Genomic DNA, 27,247 nt, shown 5'->3' with positions numbered 1-27,247 from the left:
TGAGCAGTAAGTGATGGGATTTGTTTTTTACGTGCTGACAGTAATGATTTTAAGAGGTCATCATTATCAAGAATGAGCTTGGGCTCAGGAATTCTGGGCTACAGCTTGTCACAGCCATTGGTGTCAGGGTTTAGTTCGGCATGAACAAGTACAAGAGAAAGTAGTTAGCCAAGGAGTGGTCTGCTCTCCCAGAATTAAAAGTTAAATAATAGTTAGATGAGAAAGAATAATGCAGCCAATCTCTTAAACTTTCATAAAACGCTGTTTGAACCATCAAATATCTCATGATAAACCTACTCACAACGCATCACCCCCCTACCCCCCAGATATACAATACCTGTGCACTCTCTTAGTGACTCAGCTATGAAACAGCAAAATGTCAACAGCACAGAAAACCTCTTCGTCTTTGGAAAAGGAGTATAGTTTAGTGGTTGAAAGAGCTGACTTTGACATACTAGATTAGAATCTCCACTCCATCAACTATCATTGATTGCTATGTAACCTTGGGCTATAGATTTCCCTCTTTCAGCCTCAGTTTCCTCTCCATAAAACAGGAATAATAACAGTACCTCATAGTGTTGTTATGATATTTAAACAAGATCACATATGTAAAGTATTTACTATGAGTTAGACTTATGTTGACACTAGGGTTACAATGATGAACTTACAGACCAGTAGGGGTGATGGGCAAACACATAACACGAACGTGCTGGAAAGAGGAGAACACGGTGCTATAAGAGCCTATGGTAGCTGCACTTGATCCAGTAAAGGTCAAGAAAGACTTCAGAAGTAGCTGTTGAGGTGAGATCTGAAGGGTGAGTAGGTATGTAAACTAGATGAAGGATGAGAAGAATATTCTGGGTAGAGCAATAAGCTTGTTCAAAGGCCATGTGATTGGGAGAAAGCTTCACATATAGGGGGACCTAAGAGGTCTGTATGAACGAAGCAGAAAGACTGCATGGGTGTGTAATAAGAGATGAGTCTGAAAAAGGGAGAGTAGAGATCATGCAGGACCTTTTAAGCATATTAAAGAATCCTTTCCTGATCCTAAGAGGAACAAGAAGCCATTGAAGATGTTTAAAGCAGAGAGATAAGTAACAGCAATCAGATTAGCATTTTGGAAAAGCCACTCTAGTGTGGCAATCAGATTATAAAGAAGCCAGAGGAAATGAGGATAGACAAATTAAGGGGCTATTGCCCAATTAAGACATGATGGTAGCATGGATTAGAATGATGACAGAGGTGGAAATAAATTGATGGGCTCCAGAGACATTTAAGTAAAACCTACAGGACTGAACATACATAGGACATATAGGCAATGGAGAAAAAGATGTCAAGAATGACACCTTGTTTTGGGGAGGCTTAAGAAATTGGCTGAAAAGGAACAATGGAAAAAGATCATGTTTTTATTTTGTTTTAAAAACTTTTGGGGAGGGGGTGTATGAAGAGTACAAAAGATCAAGTGTTAAGATTTGCACATGCTGATTCTGAGGGTTCTTAAAAATATCCAAGAAGAGACATCAAGTATGTAGTTGGGTACAAGCTCAGGAGAGGTACGGGCAGGAGATACAAATTTATTAGAAGAAAAATTTCATCTTGACCATCATCAACAATTAATGGCCTGGTTGAGAATAAACCAGAAAAGAACATGGAAAAGAAAGAGCTGGAGAAGCAAGAGATACTACATATCAGAAGCCAAGGAAGACAAGAATTTAGGAAAGGTGAAGAAGTAAATAGTAGCAAATACTTCTAAGAAGTCAAGGAACATGAGGTCTGAAAAACTGTCTTTTGTCTTTTTTTTTTTTTTTCTCCGTGTCCGGCAACCTTCAGTGTTGCCCCCGTACCGGACCGGGGACCGGCAACGGGATTGCAACCCTCGGTGTTGCTCCCGCGCCTCGCTCAGCCAGTGAGCGGGAACCGGTCTGTATGTGGGATCCGAACCCTCGGGCGGGAGCGCCGCCGCACTTCCCAAGCGGCGCACTATCCAGTGCGCCACCGGGCCGGCCCTGAAAAACTGTCTTTTGGATTTAGCAACATGGAGGTCTTCAATGACTTTAGTGAAAGCTATTTCAGAAGAATGATGGAACTGGCTGGATATGTTAAAGAGAAAATAGGAGATAAGGATATAGAAACTGCAAAAAACTTTCAAGGAAGGAAGGAGAGATACAATGGTAGCTGCGGATGGATGAGAGATTGAGTAAGATGTTTTTGATTTGTTTCATGATGGGACAGATTCATGCATACTAAAACCCAATGGGAAAGATACAGTTGAGAGGGATAGGTTGCCCACATAAGAGAGAAAAGGGAAAAGTGATAAAGTTCCTGACAAGAGGATAGGAATGAGGTAGGAACGAGAAGGAGGAATTCGCCTCAGATAGGAAGAGGGAGATTTATGTTTGGTATTGGGAAGATGAGGATTCCCATATGATGGCTTCTATTTTCTCTAAAAGGAAGAGAAGAGGTCTTCAGCTGGGGGTGGAGCCATTGAAAAGAGTTGAGAACATTTCAAATAATCCTTATGAAGAAAAGGAAAAAGAACCCAACACAGAAATGGAAGAAAATTGCTAGGCAGTTATGAGGGTCCATTTGAGGTACGTGACCATGAAATTATAGTGTAGCAAATCACTCCTGTTGTACATAGTCATATAGATCACTACTTGTAGAGAGACAGTAATAAAAATGTAATATTCGTCAGCATTGTTCCTTTCCTCCTTACCTATCAGTGGGACCTTGAATAGGTCCCCTCCAACATTCTAATTTCCCTGACTGATTCATTAGTGATATGGGAAAAGGGGCAATATTTCATTTATCCCACACTTATCAGGTCTCATGACTGGGACCATCTAGAAAGGGATTAAAAGTTTTCTGACTACTCTGAGCCAGTGTTTAAGGCCAAACTATTCATTGCCCATAGGAACAATTTATCCTTACATAAACAATTTCTGCTAAGTAACTATAAAGTTATTATACTAGCACTCCATTTCTAAAAAAAATATACAGAAACAAGAAGTAAACTGGAAATCTACCTTGTATGTGAATTATTACTTTCTTCAATCAGAAAGCATAAATATTCTTTTGTTTAAAAATCAGCTGTATAGAATTATAATTTCTCAGATCAAAGTACATACTTATTTCTTGATTATGAAAACTCACTTATGTAATGCTTCCCAGGCTTCCTCTTCTTCTAGAAGATCTCTTATGATGTCTGAACTGGAACTAAAAGAATATGTACATCAGTATTGCCAGACAACAAAAAAACGGTATGCTTCCACTTATATAAAATTCTAGAAAATGCAAACTAGTCTATAGCGACAAGAAAGCAAACTAGCGGTTATCTACAGGGGCAATTTGATGGGGCGGGGGGGGGGCAGGTGGGGTGGATGGGCAAGAAAGGATGACAAGGGCCGAGCCCGTGGCGCACTCGGGAGAGTGCGGCGCTGGGAGCGCAGCAGCGCTCCCACTGTGGGTTTGGATCCTATATACAGATGACCGGTGCGCTCACAGCGCTCACTGGCTGAGCGCAGTGCGGCCGGTCTCAAAAAGGACAAAAAAAAAAAAGGATGACAAAGTGACACAAGAAAACTTTGGAGGTGATGGATATGTTCATCGTCTTGATTGTAGAAATAGTTTCATACTGTATACATTCATCAAAACTCGAACTGCACACTTTAAATATTTGCAGTTTACTATACATCAAATACATTACAATAAAGCTGTTAAAAAACTTAATTAGCAATAATAATGAAAAATATCACTAAAGTTTAAATAAATCATCCATCAACATAAAACCTGGATCCAAATGGAAAAGTCACGAGCCTTTTCAATTTCTTATGCCAACCAAAGATCAAATCATGTTTTAAAACCTGCATTTCTAGTAATGAGATTCACAAGAGATATCAAGTTCCTAAGTGCCTTTTAGTTTCTTTGTAACTGAAGTAAAGCAAAAATTAATTAATTTTAACTGTGCTAATAATGGAGTTGTTATAATTCGACCTGGCTTACAGTGCTGTAACTTTAGCCTACCTGTGCAGGGTAAAGAAGGTTACAGAAGGCAGGTATTATTTCTTTAAAAACAAAAGCTGTTTTAAGGCTTTATGCATCTTGTTTTTACCCAAATAAACAATTTTTTTTTTAAAGATGACCAGGAAGGGGATCTTAACCCTTGACTTGGTGTTGTCAGCACCAAGCTCACCCAATGAGCTAACCAGTCATCCCTATATGGGATCCGAACCCATGGCCTTGGTGTTATCAGCACCACTCTCCTGAGTAAGCCACGGACAGGCCCCAAATAAACAATTTTTTTAAAAGGATATATGTATCAACATCAAAAAATCATTTCTTTAGACATCCAAGATATTGACTGTCATGGACATTGTATGGGACAACTCAAGTAGTTGTCACTATCCCAGGGTGGAAAAGGCTAAAACAAAGGAATATAATCGCATATTCTCTCAGGTGAGAAAAAACATTTTAAAAAATGTTAGTGCCAATCATTTCTCTGATGATATTAATAAATAAAAGTTTAAAAATTATGAAGATTGAAAGTGTCCACGACTCATTCTTAACCACTTCTGACAAATCGCTTTGAAGCAATGTTTGCCTATCATGACTGAGCAAAAAAAAAAAAAAAAAAAAAAAAGGCAGCGACAGTCATGACATACAGTCTGTACCAAATGTTTTATTCAAGGGATTACCCCCTAAGTCCCAGGACTCTCACTATATGCAGGGCCCACCCTGATTGTGATTTAAATTTGTAATGGCCTATGTGTGGAGAATCCAGCCACACTGCAAGCACATCGACCCTCTAATAGATCTAGCACAATGGTTCCCAGGCATTTCATTCAGGATAAAGAGCTCATATAGCACTAGCAATATTTTTAGTATTTGTGGCTTGAGAAAATACATAATAATAAAGAACCATTATAAGTTCAGTAATACTTTTAGTTTGTATGTTAGTCCTTATAGCAGCTCATGCATACATTTCTTTAGTATATTCATTTGTGAAATACTATTTCATCTACAGACAATCATATTTTATCTATAGACCCACTGCAACCATTACTTCAGGCTCCTGGGTTGGAAACCATTGATCTAGCCTATCATTTGTACTTAAGCATCTACTACTCTTTTATACTGCGGGTAGCCCCTTGCTCCAATGCAAGTGTCCCTAAGAATAGCAATGCATTAATTTATCGTCAGCCACTTTCACCTTAAACTGGTTTACAACAACCTTTCCCATTAAATAGATAGCTAAATGTAGTATGTTTTTTTGGAATAAAGGAGGAAGAGCAGAAGGCCTGAAGGACATTAAGGCAGATTTCACCAACATTATTATTTTCTGAAGAGATGGACCCTCACAACCACTCACTAGGGAGGGTTATACACACTGTCACACCAATACCCACAGAAGCAGTTCCAAACCTTTCCGTTTACAGGATCCCAATCCTTGTTACTCCTTACTTTGGAGATAACTACTCCAACTTTATAAAGAAAACTGAAGCTACTTTAACCTAACCTTTTCCTTCCCTTTTCACTATCCAAAGTAATCCATTCTTCTTTACCTGGATAAAGTTTAAGGCAGTGTTTCTCAACATTTTTTCATTATCATTCCCCTAAGGAGCCTTTTCAGACTTTTTTCCACCCCACCAATGAAAATTTAATACCACAAATATAATGTCTACCTGTTTATGTAGTGTGTGTGTATATATCTGTGCTGTATACATAAAAGAAGTTTTTTTTGCATCCCCTCTTTGCCCCCACCTAGATCCAATTTCCACCCCCATGGGGCAGATATCACTCCTACAGAGAACCCATGAGCTAGAGGAATGAGAATTAGGGGGTGATCATGTAGCTCTGGGGCCTGATAGGTATCACAGAGCTAGAGAAAGAGTAAAGTCAGCTTCTTGCCAACACCTCCAACGCATCGTTTTTTTTAACAGGAAGGACACAAAGCATCCCTACAATTCCAGCCAAGTGAGCAGGACAGCCAAACCTGTCAACCAACCTAGTAGAGTCTGTGATCAATTTACCTAGGTGCTTTCAAATTACCAGCACAAATCACTGATTTGTTAAAGGGAAATATTTGCGGTACATTAATGAGATATACCTAAGAGGTTTTTGCTATGCTACCTCAGTGAAAACAGATGGTAGAGGAAGTTTACAAAAAACACAACTCAGAGGTTGCCTGCAATCTCCTCTTCCTCTGTGACTTCGATCTCACTGCATGGCCAGGCTATGCAGCTCCCCAATGTACTCAGCTTGTTACCTTTCCTTCACCTCCACCTCAGGCACTTACCTGCATGAAAACCAAATCACTAAGTGCACCAACACAAAGATTAGGAGGTTGGGGGGGGGGGGGGGAGGGCACCAACACAAAGATTAGGAGGTTTGAAGTTTACCTACAATGAAGTTTAAGGATTATTTGCTATATTTGCTGCTCCAATTCTAGTCACCACTGAAAAACTGAGAGTCGATGCTAATGCAATTAAAATGCCACACAGAATTGTTAATTCCTTTTTAAAGTAATGTACTTACTATATTCTACTAAAAAGCTACATTCCAAAGTTTAAGGATTATTTGCTATATTTGCTGCTCCAATTCTAGTCACCACTGAAAAACTGAGAGTCGATGCTAATGCAATTAAAATGCCACAAAGAATTGTTAATTCCTTTTTAAAGTAATGTACTTACTATATTCTACTAAAAAGCTACATTCCTGAAATTAAACATACAGTTTCACAAACAGAATTTTATAAAGAGACTATTGTGCTTAAAAGTCAGTGTTAGTAAAATTACCACTCTCAGATCTCTTCCTTGTGGATAGAAGCAAGTGATATTCCTTAAGTCTTAGTCACTTTAACATACCTTTAAGATGAAAAATTCCTTTAATATACTTTCAAGACATCTAAAAATTGTCCACCAGAGAAAATGAGTTACTGACTTTCATATACCTGGGGTCTGAGCATGCACAAGCCTACACAACTATAGATTTTAAGTTTAGAACGAGGAACTTTTTCAGAGTAAACTTCAGCTTCTCTACTATTTGGGTTTGGAACATTCTGGAAGGCCACTCTTTAAGAAGCTGGATGGAAATGAGGTCTGGTACATGAAAGTTACAGCTGTCCTGTGAAAGGGCATTCAAATCGTGCTCTCTGATGTCACCATCGGTCCAAGATAGAGTGGCTATTACTTTAAATACAAAGATTCACTGGCAAAAAAATACAAATCTTGAATTCTATGGAATTCCCAACCTCTGTTCAGGAAGATTCCAGTAGGCTTATTTAGAATACCCACACTTAATTTTTCATACCATTTAGACCTTTTTTCAGCTCAGTGTTTCAGAAGCTTAAGCTAATTCTGTGTGTGCGTGTGTATGTGTGCATGCACATGCACACACACCACACCTTGGCTTACTTACTTATCCTATATTTTACCCTTGTCATTTTCCGACCCAAAGCAGCACAACTTCTCATCAGGCAAAGAAAGACATCAGCTTGGCATGTTCCTTTTGTAGCATCTTATTTCATTCTTATTGTTGTTGCTGTCTTTTTTTTTTTAAGGATATGCACATCTATTTGTTCAAATAAATACATAAACTGAATAACAGATTAAAAACAAAATACTCTTTAGAAAGTAGGGCTCCAAATTTTCACAAAAATTGGAGATGTAAAACTTATTAAAATTTACTTATTTTATAATCTCTACAATTATTTGAAATAGCTCTTTAAAGTCTTCCAAAAGCATGCAAATATCAAATTAATTTCAACAGAGGAAGATGAATAAACTTTTCAAAGGTAAATTAATTTCTCAGGAAATCAACAAGTCCACTTAATAGAAAGAAATCAAGAACAGAAATTAAATATCTAAGTTGACCACCATAAATTGCATAAAAAATCAATAAAACAGAACATAAACACAAGGGCATTTCAAAAAGTTCATGGAAAAATAGAATTGAAAGATAATGGAGGGCTGGCCCGGTGGCGCACTCGGTAGAGTGCGGCACTTGGGAGCGCGGCGGCACTCCCACGGAGGGTTTGGATCCCATATAGAGACCAGTCCGCTCACTGGTTGAGCGCGGTGCGGGCGTGACTTAGTGCTTCTGTTCAAGTTACGGACCTTGGGCTGGCCCGGTGGTGCACTCGGTAGAGTGCGGCACTTGGGAGTACGGCAGCGCTCCCACGGAGGGTTCGGATCCCATATAGAGACCAGTCCGCTCACTGGTTGAGCGCGGTGCGGGCGCAACACCGAGGGTTGCGATCCCGTTGCCGGTCCTGGTACAGGCGCGACACTGACGGTTGCGATCCCGTTACTGGTCACGAAAAAAGACAAAAAGGAAAAAAAATAAATAAAAAAATAAAGTTATGGACCTTAACAGTGTAGAACTAGATAAGGAAAATTTTGTGGTTGACCAAAAAAGACTAAGATCATAGAAAACATGTTCTCTGACAACAATAACAGAAGGAAATTTAGAAAACTCACAAATGTGTGGAAATTAAACAAAACTCCCCTAAATAAACAATAGGTAAGAAGAAAAATCACAGGGAAATTAGAGAGTACTTTGAGATAAAGATCAAAGCGCAACATATCAAAATGTATAGGATGCAGTGCTTAGAGGAAAATTTATACTTGCAAACACCTATATTAAAAATAACAAAAATCTCAAATCAGTGAAGTTCTACTTTAAGAAAATAGAAAAAGTAGAACAAACTAAACCAAAAGCAAATATAAGTAGGAATTAATAATAATTACAACATATATACGTGAAATAGGGTATTAAAAAAAAGAGAAAATCAACAAAACCAAAAGTTGATTCTTTAAAAAGATCAACAAAATTTGTAAACCTTTAACTAGATTGACCAAGAAAAAAGAGAGAAGACCAAAGTTACTAAAATCAGGCATAAAGCAGGAGCATTATTACATTGTCACTATGTTCTATGGTGGTAAAATTCAGTTTCTTTCTCTTTCTCATTTGCATTTTTGTTCTACTAGAGGGTTTTGTTCTTTCTTGTGTATTTGTGGTAGTGATCATCAGTTTTCAGATTCCAGATACAGGACTTCCTTGAGGATTTCTCATAGGGCTGGTCATGTGGTGGTGAACTCCCACAGCTTTTGTTTGTCTGAAAAATGCACAATTTTTTTCCTCATTTCTATAGGATAGCTTTGCTGGGTATAGTATTCTTGGCTGGCAGTTTTTCTCTTTCAGTATTTTAAATATATCATCCCATTTCCTTCTGGCCTGTAGAGTTTCTGTTGAGAAGTCTGATGTTGAGAAGTCTGAGTCTGATAGGAGCTCCCTTATATGTAACTTGATGTTTTTCTCCTGCGCCTTTCAAGATTCTGTCTTTGAGCTTTGCCAGTTTGACTATCATGTCTTGGAGAGGATCTTTTCAGGTTGAATCTGTTTGGGGAGCTTTGAGTCTCCCGGATCTGAAGGTCTGTGTTTCTCCCTATACCTGGGAAGTTTTCTATTATTATTTTGTTGAATAGGTTTTCCATGCCTTTTCCTTTCTCCTTCCCTTTTGGAACATCCATGATTCAACTGTTTGGGCCAGGTTTCTCAGACTTTCTTCATTTTTTAAAATTCTTTTTTCCTTTTTTTGTTCACCTGGGTTATTTCGAAAAGACTATCTTCAAGATCAGAAATTCTTTCTTCTGTTTGTTCTAGCCTGCTGCTTAAGCTATCTGTTATGTTTTTTATTTTGTTGAGTGAATCTTTCAGTTCCAGGAGTTCTGCCACATTCTTTTTTAAGGTATTAATCTCTTTGTAAATTTCCTCCTTCATTTCCTGGATTTTTTTCTCTTTTCATTATGTTGTCTAACTGAGTCTTCTCATATCTGTGAGTTTTCCTAAGATTGTTGCTCGGAATTCCTTCTCAACCATTTCAAGCATTTCGTGCTCTACAGAATCTGGTATTTGAGAATTACTATATTCTTTTGGTGGTGACATACTTTCTTGAGTTTTCATATTTCTAGATCTCTACATTGACATCTGGTCATCAGGTACAGCAGTTGCTTCTTCTATTACTCTGGAGTGGGCTTTGAGGAGAGAGATGTCCTCTTCTTTTTCCAGTGTCTCCTAGTAACTCTCCTTGTGTCAATGGAGTCGAGTGTCCAGTGGGCTGCCTGCATGGTGGTTGTGGCTGCTGCTGTGGCATCAGGCTGCTTTTGCAGCAGCCATGGCTGTGGTAGGCCACCACACAGAAGTGATGTTTTCAGCATACTCTCTTGCCTGCTTTTGGGTGGAGGGTATTGCCCTCAGCTCCTTGCCTAAGACCCCAGGCATGCTCTCTTACCTGCTTCCAGGTGGAGAGGGCTTATTTCATTCTACTAGTAAAGATTTAACCTCCAAAGCTGAAAAGTAAGATGCCAAATACCTCTGGCAAAGTTATAACTGGTAACGTTATCTAGAGGAAAAAAATCATAATTTAAAAATGTGTCAAAGTTAAGGTGTAGTCCTGTTTTCTGTCATTTACTGTGTAACCTTGGGCAAATTACTTAACCTTCCAAGTCTCAATAGCCTCACCTGTAAAGTCAGGCTAATAATACACATCTTTCATAGAAATGTTTTTAAGATTAATCAGTATAACACATAAAATGTTTAGCATAGAGCTTGGGACACTGTAAGTGTTCAACAAATGTCAGTTCCATTTTCATAAAACAGATTTGGTCTAAATTACCTGAATAATTGCCTCAGCACTATGCTTCAATTTGCCCTAGGAAACCTGATCACTATGTGCTCTTTTAATCTTTGATTTCCACCGTTTCTATGACACCAGGGTGCAAATTCATCAGAACTTGTTATTTATCCAGCATGGCAGGTACACAGGGTACTGTGGGATAGGAAAAATGCAAACATTTGCTAAATCCTGTAGATTAAAGATTACTTACAAGTGGAATTTTTCTATTATCTAGTAGTCCCTTCTCCCCCACTTAAATGTGGTATTAATTTGAATGTGATTGAGTATATCCAACTTACAAAAAAAAAAATCCTTATGGGCAGACCACTGGAGGATTGATGGAGAGCATACAATGCCTACCAGACAATGGTACTTAAATAAATGCTGCCAGCCACCATGAATCCTTTATCAAACCCCTATTTTTAGTAATCTGTTCTGTAGGATGAGCAATAGCTTATATGCCAAATATTTTAGCAGCTGGCTGATAACATATTAGAATAGTAAACATCCTCAGTTCCAAAAAAAAAAAGTCATTCAATGACAGTGACAAAATTTATGATAACACTGATGGATAATGATGATTTCCAAAACTTTATTTTAAAGAGTACCTGCTCTTTTTCTGTTTAAAGTAGATTAATATATTTCCATGGCTCAAATCAAAATGACAAAAAAATGTATACTAAGAAGTCTTACTTCCTCCCTCGTTCCCATCTAACCCATTCCTCCTTGTCTCCAACATGTCATCATTTGTATTAGTTTGTTGTTTATCCTTCCAGTGTTTCTTCATGTAAAACTAAATGAATATAAGTATACATTAATTTCCCTCTTCTAGAAAAGAAATAGCCTGCAACAAATGCTGTTGTGAGCACTGGTCTTTTCAATCAATTTCTGGAAATCCCTCTGTATCAGCACTTAAGAGATCTTCCTTTTTTAATAATCACACAGTATTTCAGAGTGTGGATATATATACTAGTTTAATTAACTAGCCTCCACTGATGAATACTTGAGTAGTTTCTAGTCTTTGGTTACTGTAAACAATGATGCAATGAATAACTCTGTGGATAGGACATTTTGTACATGCAGGTATATCTGTAGGACAACTCATCCAAACACTGAGTAAAAGGAAAAACATCACTACTTTTGATTGATTTCTTCCCCTCTTTATGGAATGTTGGATTTAGCACTCTAGCCAATAAGAAATGAGAGTGCCTGTTTCTCCAAAGAGTTCCTACAGAGTATATTGTCAAACATTAAGTTATTTCCCAACCTGAGACAGTAGGTGAGTAATGGCTTTAATTTGCATCTCTTTCTGCAAACTGTCTGTTCATGATTTTTGTCATTTTTCTGTTGGGTTTGTGGGTCCTTTCAAGTCTTTAGGTACTCAAAAAGAATATCTACTCTTGAATGTTAAAAAAAACTCTACTAAATCTCTATAAATGTTAAGAAAAAAGGTGTTAGCATCCCTTCTTTTGCTGTCAAAAATATTTCTACTAATCATGATTTCTAGGGCAAGAACTGTTTCCACATCCAGGCACCCTCACTGAAATACTGATATAAAAATTTTTTGATCTAGTCCTAAAAAATAATCTGAAAAAATTCTCTCCTGCAATAGCCAAATCTGTTCCCTCTTTTCTGACTACCCCAACCCACATAATTCCTGTACCCTCACCTCTTTCACATGCAAAACAAATGAACTAATTCAAGCACCCCAGCCACATCAGGAGCATGCCTTCTTCTGGATCCTAACGCTCCCCAGAACCAAGGTTTTCTACCTAGGGGATATTTAGCACTCTTACTTTTAAAAGAACAAATTCTAAATCTGAGAATCATGTATTTAATGTATGCACTAATAATTTTTCACTTTAAAAACATGACACATTCTACTCTGAAATGTAGCACTGGACTGGATTTTTTTTTTTTTTTTTCATTATGTGTTTTATCTTCTAAGATTCTGCAGTTAACATGAAAATAATGAAGTGGGGAACTTGTAAACTTGTCACTTTTAATATTTCATCTGTTCATTTGATTCCACTTCAATAAACACTAACTTTAATCTGGCCTTTGTGCCTTCTGAGTATTTAAAGAACAGCAAAACCAAGCAGGAAAAAGGAGTATACCTAAATTCAGGAAAACTAGTCTTACCTCATTTGATTCCACTTCAATAAACACTAACTTTAATCTGGCCTTTGTGCCTTCTGAGTATTAAAAGAACAGCAAAACCAAGCAGGAAAAAGGAGTATACCTAAATTCAGGAAAACTAGTCTTACCATAATTCATTAGGATCATGCGATTAGGTCACTTATCCTTCAACTGACTCAATCACTGTCTTACCTGCCCAGAAAGAAGGGATGCTTCAAATGCTCTTGCTGTCCTTTCTATTCAAGAAATGTATAAATGTATTTGTTGTATGTCCCACCTATTCAATTGTTTAATGGTGTATTAGTATCACATAAAAGCAAAGCTTCCTAACCCCTAATCATGTACTCTCCCCTGCACCCATGGGTTGGTGGTAAACTAGGCATTAATCCCAGCCCCTGGTGAGACCCAGGGTGGCTGAAGTCCATGGCAGGAACTCCCAGCCTCCAGCATTATCTCTTTATCCTGGCATGCCAAAGAAATACTATCATTTTCTTTGTGTGCCAAAGAGTAAGGAAACAATGAATTAAAGAGAGAAGCATTCTCTTTAGGTCAATCACTTTAAACTCTTATAAAATGTGCTGTATTTTTTTAAGGAAGAAAAGAAAAGGATATTAGGTTAATTCCAAATATTGGAGTTCTCTTGGCTCTCTGAAAAAAAGAGAGCCAAGTTCAAAATAGAGTTAAATATTTGTACTTACATTTAACTTACAAACTTAAGAAACAAAAGAAGATATCAACTCTTAAGAGTCTAATGTAAAGGAAACTTTTTTTTTATTATTATTATTATTTTTTTTTTTTTAAAGATGACTGGTAAGGGGATCTTAACCCTTGACTTGGTGTTGTCAGCACCACGCTCACCCAGTGAGCTAACCGGCCATCCCTATATGGGATCCGAACCCGTGGCCTTGGTGTTATCAGCACCACACTCTCCCGAGTGAGCCACGGGCCGGCCCAGGAAACTTTTTTTAAATTGGCAAAATATTCACTGCTACAACTAGATAGTGAATCAAACTCTCAAATTAAATGGGCAGGGGAACAGAATCCGAGTTCTTCATTTTGTTTTTATTCTTTCCACTGTCAGCGGTATAAACAACAATACAAATAAAAACCACATACTAAAGGAGATCACAGTAATAGGTTACAATACTCAGCCTCACAAGGAGAAACAAAGGATAAGTAACAAAGATAAGTAACATTCCAAAGATGAAAATTTCCTCTACCACTTAAAAGAAGCTTTAATTGATTACAAGTTTCTTTGATAACAGGGACCAAGGGGTTAGGTACAAAGCTGGTGGTGAGACTAGCATGTCTTCTGCAGAGCAAGGCCAACTTGTATATGATCTACTCAATGAAGGATGCCAGTAGTAACCACCCAAATCATAGAAACCCAATATCAAGTCATAGTTCAGGCCATAAAATTCCATTGTTATGATCTGTTCAAGGAGGAGAAGAATTTTAAAACTAACTTATGACTGGATTTTAGGCACTGGACACTTAACTTCCCTGTGATTCAGTTCCCACATGAAATGAAATATTAGACTAAATGATCAAAAGTATATGAGAAGACCCCTTACCAGCCAGCTGCCAAAAAAAAAAAAAGAAAAATGGAAAAAAAAAACTTGTGTTACAATGGGGGAAAAAAAAGTATAGGAGAAGAATTATCCCTCCAAAACCATACTTAACTTTTAATGTTCTGATATGTATTTTTAATTTTTTATTTGTACTAATCTGTACTCCAATAATTGGTTATAAATGGCTCTAATAAAATGTGCTTACTAGGGGCAAGAGAAGCATACTAAAGCCGCACATTAATGAAATCTTAAAGGCTTCTATAACTGGCTTCTGTAGAATTACCTAAAAAAAAGTAAGTAACAAGCCTCTGCAATTGAAACCTGTCATGCTTTAACACTTGAACTCCACTGAGATACAAGAAAAACATGCACTGCTTACGTGGTAAAATCAATAGCAGTAAGCAAAACCAGCAATTTAATATGTACCCATGTTCCAGAGAACAAAGACATGCAAATTAACACTGCATGTTCTTCTAACAAGGTGCCCATACAAATCACCTAAACCCAGACACCTCAGAGAATGATATAGTGTGTTACTAACAAGTATGTCAAGACAAGAAGTAGAACCAGCTTATCCCAGGCAAACCAGATTACATGGTCATTCTATTTCTAACTGACATCCTAATGAACCCCATTAAATTCCTACTAGCAATGGTGTCTAAGTTGTGGCCAGATAAAAATTCTGATGCAACTCATGTTGAAATGTGGGAAAATCTGGGCTGAGAATTATTGGCTTCAACTGTGTTCATTGAATCACTTTAGATAAATCATATCACCTCTCTAGACCTCCGTTTCCTTATCTATGAAATAAAATTACTTTATTTAGCAACCTTCTAATTTGAAAATATTTGCATTCTATCCTAACATGACTTTTCCCCAGGTTCTGAAGGTCTCCAAGAAGATCTCATAACAACTATTCCTCTGATTTAAAAGCAAAGTAGTATGAAATGAGAACAAAAACCTAAAACTCTGATTTGAACAAGGTCACTATAACAAATGAAACGTCAGTCAACTAAAAATACAAAATTCCAATAGCATGATATTGTAAATTATTTATCATTTTTATTTCATCCAATTTCATTCACCAGAACAAGGCCAAAAGGATTCTGATTTTGATTTTTTAAAAAAAAACTAAAGAAAGCTCTTAACTGGCTACCTATGTTTGGAGGTCTGGGAGTGTTGATCGAAAATAATTACTGATTGTGTGTCTAACATTTAGAAGGAACTGGTAGTTCATCCAAGGTCTCATATTTAGTCTTCTCGAAGCATTCTGAAAAGCGCACTCTTGGCTATTCCTTTTTCCTTTTCCTTTTTTTTTCAAATGAAGAATTAAATTCTCAACCAGTCAAAACTATATCTCAATTTTATGAATCAAGCCAAATATATGCAGAAGTATATGGGACAACAATCTCTATAAAGTTCACAAAATGTTTGAAAAATTAAAAACAGAAACACACTTGAAAAATTTCAACCTTATGCAAGTATTGCCATGTCATTCCAACCAAAGCTCTCAACACTACAGTCACCATGACAAAACCTTGAGTAATAATCAGACACTGCTATATACTATGACACCAAAGGTATCATTTGTTAAGTTCCTTGGAAGGAACTGCCAATTTCTATAAGCATTTTAGATATGCAAGCAATAATCAACTGTGGAATTTTAAAAGTCTTTTCAGATACAGCAATTTGAAAGGCTTAAAGTAATTTTACAGAGGATCGTTATATCACAGCAGTTCATTAACTTGGCAAAAACAAAGATATTTGCTACCTATGACTGACTTAGAATGCTGAAGAATCAATAATTTATTATAAAACAACAACAAGATATTTTAAAGAAGCTCATCAGATTACCCAGTGAAAATGCATTTTAAAAAAAGGTGCCAAAGTGAACTGCCTGAGAATAAAAGAAAACCTTTTTAACAGCAAATATCCTTTGGCAATAAATGCTGAAGAAAAAATAAAACTATTTATACTGTCACATTGCTCTTAGAGAATCACTATTCAGATTACTTTTATGAGTGTATATATATATATATATATATATATATATATATTTTAAATCAATAAAAGCATGATAAGTGAAGAGGAGAAGGCCTATTGCAAATTGTGCACATTTTCTCTTATAAATTATAATGTAAATGCTGGGCCACATCCTCTATGCAGTCAAATCATTCCATAAAAGGTAAAAATACTAGTACAAGAAAGCAAAGGTGATAAAAAATAAAACAACCAAAAAGAAAATATAATTCCTCCCTCGTACTACATTTAAGGATTACATTTCAACAAAGTACAAAACAATAATGCATTTTATAGATTGCATTAAAATGTAGTTTTATTAATTAATTTATACGACTAAATGTAACATGTAATATTAAATGGAAGAAAAAAAGAATAGTTCAATAACTAAACTTACTACCACCTGGAAGCCATGTCCAATTTCCCACTAAAGAAAACGGAATTTTGATGACTTTGGTTCTCTAATATTCAGTAAATACATGCTTTGGATATTTCCATACCAATATCCCTCTTTATTTTGATGTTGTACCTTTTTTTAAAATAAACTTTTTTGTTTTGAATAGTTTTACATTTACAAAAAAGTTTCAAAGATAGTACAGAAAGCTCCCATATACCTCATACCTGGTTTCCTCTATGGTTAATGTCCTTCATATGATACATTAGTCACAACCAATGAAGCAATATTAACACATTCTTATTACTAACTGAAGTCCATACTTTACTCACATTTCTTTACTCTATACCTAATGTCCTTTTTCTGTTCCAGGTTTCCATCCAGGATACTACTTGATATTTGGTCATCATGTTTCCTAAGGCTCATCTAGACTGTGAAAGTTTCTCAGATTTTCCTTGTTTTTGATGACCTTGACGGCTTTCAGGAGTATTAGTCATGTATTTCACAGAATGACTCTCAATTGGAGTTTGATGTTTTTCTCACAATTTCACTGAGATTATGAGTTTTGGGGTAGAAGACCACAGAGGTAAAGTGTCATTCTCACTGCATAAAGGACACATGTTATTAACATGACATTATTGTTGAAGTTGACCTTGATCACTTGATTGCGGTAGTGAGTGCTTGTGAGGTTGGCCTCCATGTCTCCTCCCTTCTTTGGAAAGAAGTCACTATGAGGAGCCCACGCTTATGGTATGGGGAGTTATGCTATACCTCCTATGGGGGAGAGTATCAACCCAAATTACTTGGAATTCCCCTGTACAGGAGATTTGTCTATTCTCCCTGATTATGTTCTTATCAGTATAAAGTCACGGATATTTATTTCATACTTTAGGTTAATCCAGTACTACAGTATTTGTGTTATTGCTTAAATTGCTCCAGCTTTGGCCACTGGAAATTCTTTCAGTTGGCTCCTGTATCCCTTTGACTTACCCCAATTGCATTTGTTTTTTCTTTTTCCTCTTCATTTTCCTCCCTCTCTCTCACTCCCTTCCTCTCCCCTTACCCCCTCCCCTCTTTTTCTTTTCTTTTTTTTCTTTTGGACTTTCTAGCTTCTTGGCACTACAAAATGCTCCAGGCTCAATTTGTATGTTCCAGCCCCAGAGTCAGCCATTTCTCCCAGAAGCACTTATTCCTTTTGTTGGACAATGGTATAAGAAACCAAGATCTGTGCACTGGGTGTGCTCATTGCTACTGTGGTGGACTTGCTTCTTGCCTCTCACAACTGACAGAAAAGTTAGTATATGTGTGTATCCTAGCTTGCTTATACACCCTAATCTATAAATACTTCTATATGCCCATCCCAACCTACGTAAGCTAAACATGAGTTCATTTTAATGTTTCCAATTCTTTTTTTTTTTTTTCTCCTTTTTGTCTTTTTTACTGACCGGTAACGGGATCGCAACCCTTAGTGTTGCGTCCGCACCACGCTCAGCCAGTGAGCAGGAACTGGTCTCCACATGGGATCCGAACCCTCGGCGGGAGCACCGCCGCACTCCCAAGCGGCGCACTCTCCAGTGCGCCCCCGGGCCGGCCCTTAATGTTTCCAATTCTTTTTTTTTTTTTTCTCCTTTTTGTCTTTTTTACTGACCGGTAACGGGATCGCAACCCTTAGTGTTGCGTCCGCACCACGCTCAGCCAGTGAGCAGGAACTGGTCTCCACATGGGATCCGAACCCTCGGCGGGAGCACCGCCGCACTCCCAAGCGGCGCACTCTCCAGTGCGCCACTGGGCCGGCCCTTAATGTTTCCAATTCTAATCCAGTACCACACAGATGGTTTTTGCCTTATTTTTCTGCAACATCCCACTTCAACAGCGAGAAACCTGGCTCTGAACATATGCCATCCATTTTAAGACAGAAATATATAACTAATGTTGCAGGAAAAAAATTATGCTAAGCTATAGATGTGTAGAATTAGAGAAAAATCTTCTGAAATGACAAGTCAAGGAGAAACTTCAGCAAATATATATTACAAAAATATTTAAAGTCCACACAATGCAAATCAAATAGTACAGATAAGTACATTTCAGAATATTGCATTCAAATCAAAAATAATTACCATTAAATGGGCCAAACAGAAGGTTGGCTTTTTTTTTTTTTTTTTTTTTTTAATGTTCATGGGCATAAAAAACTGTCCAAGGACATTTTAAAAATACACACAATATTGTCACCTATTAACAAGGTGCTTCTAAAGACTTTCTGAAGAAAGAAAAAAAAGAACAGCAGTTTTATACTGCCGCTCCCAGCAGAGTAACTTCAGAAGTGGGAGAAAATGTTCATATACATCACAAGGCCTATTACTATTAATAGGGCTCCTATCTCTGCTAAGGAGAAACAAAGTAGGATAATAAGGAAATATCCCCAGACAATCAAAGAACTCCTAGTTTCCTACTTCTGATTTTCTATCTAAGGCCCAGGAGATTTTTATTTAGTACGTTGGTAACCTTCAGTTTGGTGATGGATTATTTTGTATTTCAGTTTATTACCATACAAGATTAAAAAAGTAAATTGTTTCTCATCAACAAATATTTTCTTCCGTCAGTTTGTGGAGCCATTTAATTCAGCTCAAAGCTTTCCACACAATGTGTCCCTTTCTCCCTGCTGACGTTTGCTCGTCTACCATTTCAACAGCCCCCAGACATCTTTATCTCTTCCCGTCCTAGCAGCAAAGTGCAAGTGTGCTTGGCAGATAGGTGCACAGAGCTGCAACAAGCTCTGGAAAGCTCACATACACTCCTGCATTCTCTTGGGCTAGAGATACAGGCTACCACCTACTGTGCCCCATTTGTATTCATGAAGCGTACATAAAACCAAGTCATTTTCCTGTCTTCAGCTGCAATCACTACTCTGCCAGATCCCATTGGTGACCTGCCCCTATCTCCTCAGTGTACCAGGCTTGACTTCCATCTGTGAGTGCCTTGGCCTGAGGGTAATCCCCTACTGCTAGAGCCTGCTCTGTCCCCAGCATGGAAAGCTATGCCCAAGTAATGACTGACAGAAGCTCCCTTGCCCTTTGGGTGGGATAACTCAGGAGAGCATTGTAAAGCAGCTCCCCATTTCCCCAGGAAGATTACATTTTAGTTGCTCATAGTGGCATCTGGTTTGACAACATGCACCCTTACATGCTGTCTTCCCTTTCCTGTCTCACTTCCTCACTCCCCATGGTGTTCCTTTCACCTTCCAAATAAACCACTTCCGCTCAAATCCTTGTCTTGATCTGCTTCTCAGAACACACAACCATTTCAATAACTACATATTTCTACTCTTTTGAGTGTGCAAAGCAAGGCTGCTTGGCCACAGCAGCATATCAGTAGGGAAAACATGGGTTCTGGGGTCAATCAGAACTGGGTTCAAATATTGGTACTGCCATATACTACTTGTACAACCTTAAGCAAGTTATTTGCCTCCTTTGACCTTTCGTCTCTAAAATGGGTTTGCTTGTGGACTAAATAACTAACATATGTAAACTCCAAGCACTCAAATAAAATTTGTAGAAACCTACCTTACTGCCTACATTAAAAACACTTTAGTATTCTACTATCTTTACCACTATAACTTTACTATTTCAGGAGACGCTTGCCCAGGAAGATAAAAATTGTGAATACCTGTATTGTCAAGTCTAAAAACTTCCTGAGAGACCCATCAGCTTTTCAATAAAAAGCATCAAAGGACATTCCCCTAGGGCTCTTTGAACCCCTCATCTCAAAATCCTCATCTTGCTGTGTTTACAAGTCTTGTACTATTAGGTTCACCCAGTCCTACCAGGACTGCACCAAAAGGCCTGCCTGAAACCAAACTTCAAAATCTCAATACACATCCCAGCTTTGCCCTTCTGGCTAAGAGAGGCTACTCTGATGACAGAGGTAGTGTTTCCCCTTCCCTTCACTAAGCAATAAACTCAGCCTGGTCTTATTAACAGGTTAATGGTGCTGGCATTTAACATTCCTTAGATGAATGTCACAAAGGCACTTTTTTCCTTAAGATTACCTCCATCATTTCCCAATTTTACTCAGAATTTAGGAAAGGCTATAATTTAAGTACTCCTTACATTTTCCAAATTATGGTTATCAACATTTTTTCACATGCTTTTGTTTTTGGTTTTTTTCTCTAGCTCTTAAGAATTCTGGACAGCTCTTTCAAAAATGACTGAAAAGTGAAGAGAAGACATAGCAAAATATATCAAACATTTGGCCAATGGTTAATTAGCCTTTTTATCAAAGTGTCTCGTGTTCTGTGCAAAGATGCTGCTACTAATTCAGCATCAGAAAAGAGATGACAGTTTTTGCCAGGAATTGTGAAAAGCTAAAATGTATTTGTTCATACCTTAACTGATTCAGGTTCTTTTATGACCAACTCTCAGCATCTACAGGAAAGCTCACCCAAATTAGGGCTACAAACTTTGTCACAAAGTGGTGAAATTAATTGATCTTTATGATATTTGAAATCACAGTCCTCACTTCATTAGCCCATGTTCTCTAACATACCAAAGCAGAGATAACTGCATTGCATTAGTTCTGAATAGGTTTACCAAAATAAATGAAAAACCATACTCACCATCCCATGCAGACCCCTGGCTATGGCTATTTTTGGTCAATAAATTATAAGTATAAATCTTTCCTTTTAAAAAGTCTCCTAGATGGAGGTCAGCTATTTCTCTTCCTTATGGCATAAGCAAACTTCTTTGATTATAGACAATAACTCTTTTCAGAATTTTTTTTTAATTTTAATAATTTCAAACCTACAAAAAAATGACCCCTATACCCTTCACCCAGATTTTCCAATTATTGGCATTTTGCAGTGTTTGCTTTTTCACTTTTCTCTGTCTATAATACACATAAAACATATGTTATTTCTTTAACCATTGAGTAAGTTGCAGCCATCATGACCCTTTAACCCTTCAGCATGCATTCCTTAAGAACAAATACACTTATATACTGATGATACAATTATCAAAATCAGGAAATTGAGTAATACTACAATAATACTATGTGATATAGAGACTTTATTCAAATTTCTCCAGTTATGCCAAAAGACACTGTTTCTTTTTAACTTCTACTACCTAGACTTAAAGTGCATAAATGTTATTAAAAAATAATGACCTAAAGGTTCTTCAAAGAAAAGGCATGACTACTATTCATACCTGCACAAAGATAATGCTTCCTCTCTAGGGTTATAATCAACATCATCTTTTCTTCTAATCTAGCCCTCAATAAAATGCATTGTCCTCTGTTTGCCAAAATTTGGGGAACAAAAGCTCTCTCTTCCTGATCAGGAAAAACAATAAGTTAGTTTACAGAAATTTAAACAAGTCTCTTGAAATCCCAGAAATCATCTAGCAAGGTACAAAAACCTAAATTCTTTTTTTTTTTTTTCCTTTTTGTCTTTTTTTTACTGACCGGTAACAGGATCGCAACCCTCGGTGTCGCGCCCGTACCGGGGACTGGCAACGGGATCGCAACCCTCGGTGTCGCGCCCGCACCGCGCTCAGCCAGTGAGCAGGAACCAGTCTCCACATGGGATCTGAACCCTTGGTGGGAGCGCCGCTGCGCTCCCAAGCGGCACACTCTCCAGTGCGCCACCGGGCCAGCCCACAAAAACCTAAATTCTGATCAATTTGTTTATCATCTCTCTCAAGGCTGGCAAGAGAAGATGAAATAATTCAAATTCTAAAAGAAGTACTTAAGAGTTAAGAATCAAGTTAGCAACAAAACCATTTCATCATCAAAATTATTTGGATTGGATCTTAAAATAAGATTATTCTTAAACTGCTATTCTGCCAGATTATGTAAGTTTGAATATTGCTCTAACACAAAGAAAACTAACATCTTTATTAAACAACATAATAGTACAATCTATATTCCCTATTACATCAAGACTACATGAATTAAAAAACAATTCACAAGGCAGGCTGGTTAGATCAGCTGGTTAGAGCGCAGTGTTGAAACACCAAGGTCAAGGGTTTGGATCCTCCTACTGGCCAGCCACAAGAATAACAAAATAAAAAATAAAGAAAATAAAAAACAATTCGCAGTATATTTGTACTTACATTAGACCTAAAACGGCTTGACTTTTTCTTACAAACAGAAGAATTAAAAAATGACAAAATAGTATAATCCTCCTGTTTAAAAAATGTTAATCTATCTAGCCATCCAACCATACCTTTATCTTTGGAAGTATGTATTTATGGGAGTGTTAATACTAAGTTATTTCTGGCTGATAAAATTATGGAATTCTATTCTTTTTATCTAAATTCTGTTTTTCACAATAAACATGTACACTATGTCATTTTAAAAGTACTTTTGAAAATCTAGGGATTTACAATTAAGACAACAAAACAATCATAAAATATGGAAAACTTTTTGTAAAAAATGAAAGGAATGAAGATAAAAACACTTCAAATATGTAAGAAATAAATAAAATCTTAGAAGGCTGACCTATGATCTGCAATGAACAAGTGGTAAAAGAACACACGGATAATTTACCAACTATTACACCTGTCAAAAATAACAGGATTACAAAATTTTAGGGTTGGAAAAGATCTCAACAAAGTCACTTAATGCCCCATCTCCTTTCTCTCTGATGCCTGAATATTATGAAAAATAAATTCTGACCAGATAAAGACAACATATCTCTGATATGCTATGCTATGATTGGTTTTGATGGGCTCCTTCCCACTTTGAATTCTTTTCCTGGCGTTACTTACCTTAATCAAATGGGTATATCTCTTGGCTAAGTTCTGGAGTCACTAAATAACACTGGCACTAACCGATGGACCCCTATACTTTGTGACAGCCTCTGTCAGGCCACTACCAACCAGTATTATAAGCCAGTATAGTAATACTTATAAGTACTATAAGTATTTATGAGTCTCCAACTATGGAATTCAATTATGTTCCAATTATGTTTGAAGTGAGTCAGTGACCTTATTCATATTCAGATACTACATTTCAAAAATCTAAGACAACACTGATGGCAAGATGAAGCATTATTTCATGTGCCACTAAAAAGAGAAAAAATTGAGGTAATTTAAGTATAATAATTCCTTTTCACTTAGAATTTTTAATTTAAACATATCCAGAAAGTTCCTTTAAATTTAGGTAGAGACAGCTCAGTGTCCTCTGCTCCAGGAGGCCCAGGTGGCTCCCTGTGGCCTCTGTCGCCCTGTGACCTGCAGGTACTGGGAGATCCGCAGGGAGGACGCATGGACATCCTGGAAGCTATGAAATGATGTGGGATGTTTTAGGACTCAGTGGCCTTTGAAGATGTGGCTATGAACTTCACCCAGGAGGAGTGGGCTTTGCTTGATCCTTCCCAGAGAAATCGCTACAGAAATGTGATTTGGGACAGCTTCAGAAACCTGGCTTCTATAGCAACAACTGCCAAGCTGGAGCCACTAGGGCTCAGGGGAAGAGAAGGAGAGAACTACAGAGTTCATGAAGGCAGGATAAGCCGTGATGAGAGAAATAAAGGACCGCTCCGACCATTTCGAGTCCCAACCACTTCAAGGATGGCCCTGGTGAGCACATGGAGAAAGAGCTGGCAAAAGCCACTGTCATGACCTTTGTAAGAAGTTGCTTGGAGGCTGCAGGGGAGAAAGGGCCTTGGTGGCCCCCAGGCCAGCAAGACCACTAAAAGGGTTTCCAAGGACCCACAGAAAAGAGGCCACAGACAACTGAAAAAAGGAGCCACTCAGAGGCCGTTGAGTCATCGCAAGGGACTGGTGCATGGCCTGTTCCACGGGAAGTGTTTGGAGTGTGGGGGGTGGGGCCCATTGGGGGAACACTGGGGCACAGCATGGACAGCTGATCTGCTCCCCAATCAGCACAGGCCCACTCAGCAGAGACTAGTCAGGAATATATAACTGCAGGGGGTGCAGTTTGCTGAAAAGACTCAGGCCCAGACCATAGTTTCCACATAACCCAGGTGTACCGGACCTCACAAGACCCAAAAGTGCTTACAAGGTCAACAATTAAAACCTGAGCTGCACAAAAAGCCTTTTTCAGAAAATCAGCAGCAAGGGCCGGCCCGGTGGCGCACTGCTACAGTGCGCCGCTTGGGAGCGCGGCGGCGCTCCCGCCGAGGGTTCGGATCCCACATACAGACCGGTTCCCGCTCACTGGCTGAGCGAGGGGCGGGCGCAGCACCGAGGGTTGCGATCCCGTTGCCGGTCCAAAATCAGCAGCAAAATAGCAATTTAGCTCAGCACTGGTTCTCACGGGAAGTTCTCCAATTTTAGAAGTAACCAAAGGAAAACAAATTAGTTCCACTGCAGAGTTTAAGTGGTGGGAATAGCAAATAATCCAACACAGAACTGAAAGAAAAAACAAAAAACCCACAGATCAGAGACAAAGTATTGACGTTAACCAGTAAAGGTCCAACACCACCAAAGAACACCTATAAAACCTAGATGGACTGGAAGGCCCCCAACCACCCAAGCCAGGATGGTGGGGGGCCGAGGGCCTCAGCCACACCTCCTGACATCTGCATCCAGCCCAGTGATGACCACTGAGCCACCATTGGATGTACTCCAGGCTCCTGGGATGGGACGGGGAGGCCGAGGGCCTCAGCCACATCTGCCCCCCCCCCAGAAGTCCACATCCAGCCCAGCCATGACCAAGCCACCACCGGAAGCCCCCTGGGCTCCCCTGCCAGAATGAGGGGTGTGCCATGGGCCTTGATCATTCCGCCCCTTTCCTCCTTCCTCCTCATCACACCCTATCCCCCTTTCCTCTCCCCTCTCCCCCTCCCCAACTGCTCTGCAACATCTTAGAGTATAAAAAAAATGATAATAATAATAAATAAATTAAGAAAAACAAAAATAAAATATAAAAAAATTAACTTATGTAGATATAGGTTATCTTATACCATTGCTGTTCATATACCAAAAAAAAAAAAAAAACCCTGAAACAAATTGGTTAAAGTATTCCTCAAATGTCTTCATATTCAGAGCCCAACTCTTCATCATGTTTTGACTCAGCATCTATATCTGAGTTTTTCTACACCAACTCATTCTCTGCACCACCAAGAGCACCTGAGGTACAGTATTCCTCAAAAGCACTCAGCTATTCGTGTCCAGGGATTTCATCTAAGGCACTGACACTCATTCTGAAAACTGAACTCATAACTTTGTATCTTTCCTCAATTACAGTGTATGTGGTCGGAAGCAAAGCAGTTTCTGTTCAAAGACAGCAAGAAGTATCTGACACATTGACACTTGAGACCTTACCAAGAGTCCTTTACAACACATGAACCAGTCATGCTAACAGTTATTTCTTTGAATTTCTTCCTCTATTCCAAGGGATTTGGCCCTTTCTCCTGCCTAAGTTGGTCATACAAGAAACAGGCAATCCTTTGTACATAGCTTATTAACAAAATATAACATGTCTTCATAAACTTGTGGGTATCTTTCTTTCCTAGGTACTGTAAAGCACTTGATTATTTTCAAGAAAATGCAGAACACAATTTCTTTGAGCACAATTATGGTCATTCACCCAGTGGCGAATACTACCTCACTAACATCAAATTTCTACCCTGCTGTTTCTGTGTTTTCTTCACAAATAACTTTTTTGTTTCATTATTTTGTTGAAGACATATTAAACAGCCAACTAATGTAATGCCAACAATACATGTAACCTAATGGAAATGATGACACTATGAAGAGTCATGATGCACACCCACTGGCAAGTGCTCACGGCTGCAACCCGGCTGTCAGCAATTTTAAAACACTGCTCATTATAAGACACATCACAATTTCAGATTTTAAAATGTAAAACAGAAAATGTATGTCTTAAAATCAATAAAACGAGGGCCATGAAAGCATTTCTGAAATGTCCAGCCATAAAGTCCTAAATTTTCCAGTATTGCTGAGAAAAATTTAACTGATTTGTTTTTATGAAAAAACAGTAATCATATATTTATCAAAGACTCGCACATCTATTATCTCGTTGCATCTGCACAACAGATCTAACATACAAGATATTGTTGTATGCTTTAAGATATACAGAAACAGACTTCAAAAAACTGAAACCAGGGGCCGGCCCGGTGGTGCACTGGATAAGTGCGCCGCTTGGGAGCGTGATGGTGCTCCCGCCGAGGGTTCGGATCCCACATACAGACCAGTGCCCGCTCACGGGCTGAGCGAGGCGCGGGAGCAACGCCAAGGGTTGCAATCCCGTTGCCGGTCTCCGGCCCGGTACGGGGGCAACACTGAGGGTTGCGATCCGTTGCCGGACACGGAAAAAGACAAAAGACAAAAAAAAAAAAAAAAACAAAAAAACTGAAACCAAAATCTCCCAGCAGAACTTGACCCAAAACCATTCAACTCAGTCTGCTACTTTTCCTGCCACCCCATGCCCGCTTCCTTCTGCATACTTACTCTTCAGCAATCTACT

The 27,247-nt window shown here is 38.3% G+C and overlaps 1 protein-coding gene across 1 annotated transcript in view; it reads right to left on the bottom strand.

Annotated features, from left to right (window-relative positions):
• Nucleotides 1–3,153: 3,153 nt before the first annotated feature.
• Nucleotides 3,154–27,247, bottom strand: part of RAD18 (RAD18 homolog (S. cerevisiae)) — a gene marked incomplete at both ends in the record, with an annotated part of 102,322 nt that continues 78,228 nt past the window's right edge. The window contains 1 exon segment of the mRNA XM_008590540.1: nt 3,154–3,216. Within this exon segment, the coding sequence (XP_008588762.1) occupies nt 3,154–3,216 (63 nt within the window).

This window comes from Galeopterus variegatus, unplaced genomic scaffold (assembly GCF_000696425.1).
Source record: "Galeopterus variegatus unplaced genomic scaffold, G_variegatus-3.0.2 Scaffold6191, whole genome shotgun sequence".
Taxonomy (NCBI): domain Eukaryota; kingdom Metazoa; phylum Chordata; class Mammalia; order Dermoptera; family Cynocephalidae; genus Galeopterus; species Galeopterus variegatus.
Note: the sequence above shows the minus strand (reverse complement) of the source record. Positions and strands in the feature narration are given on the sequence as shown.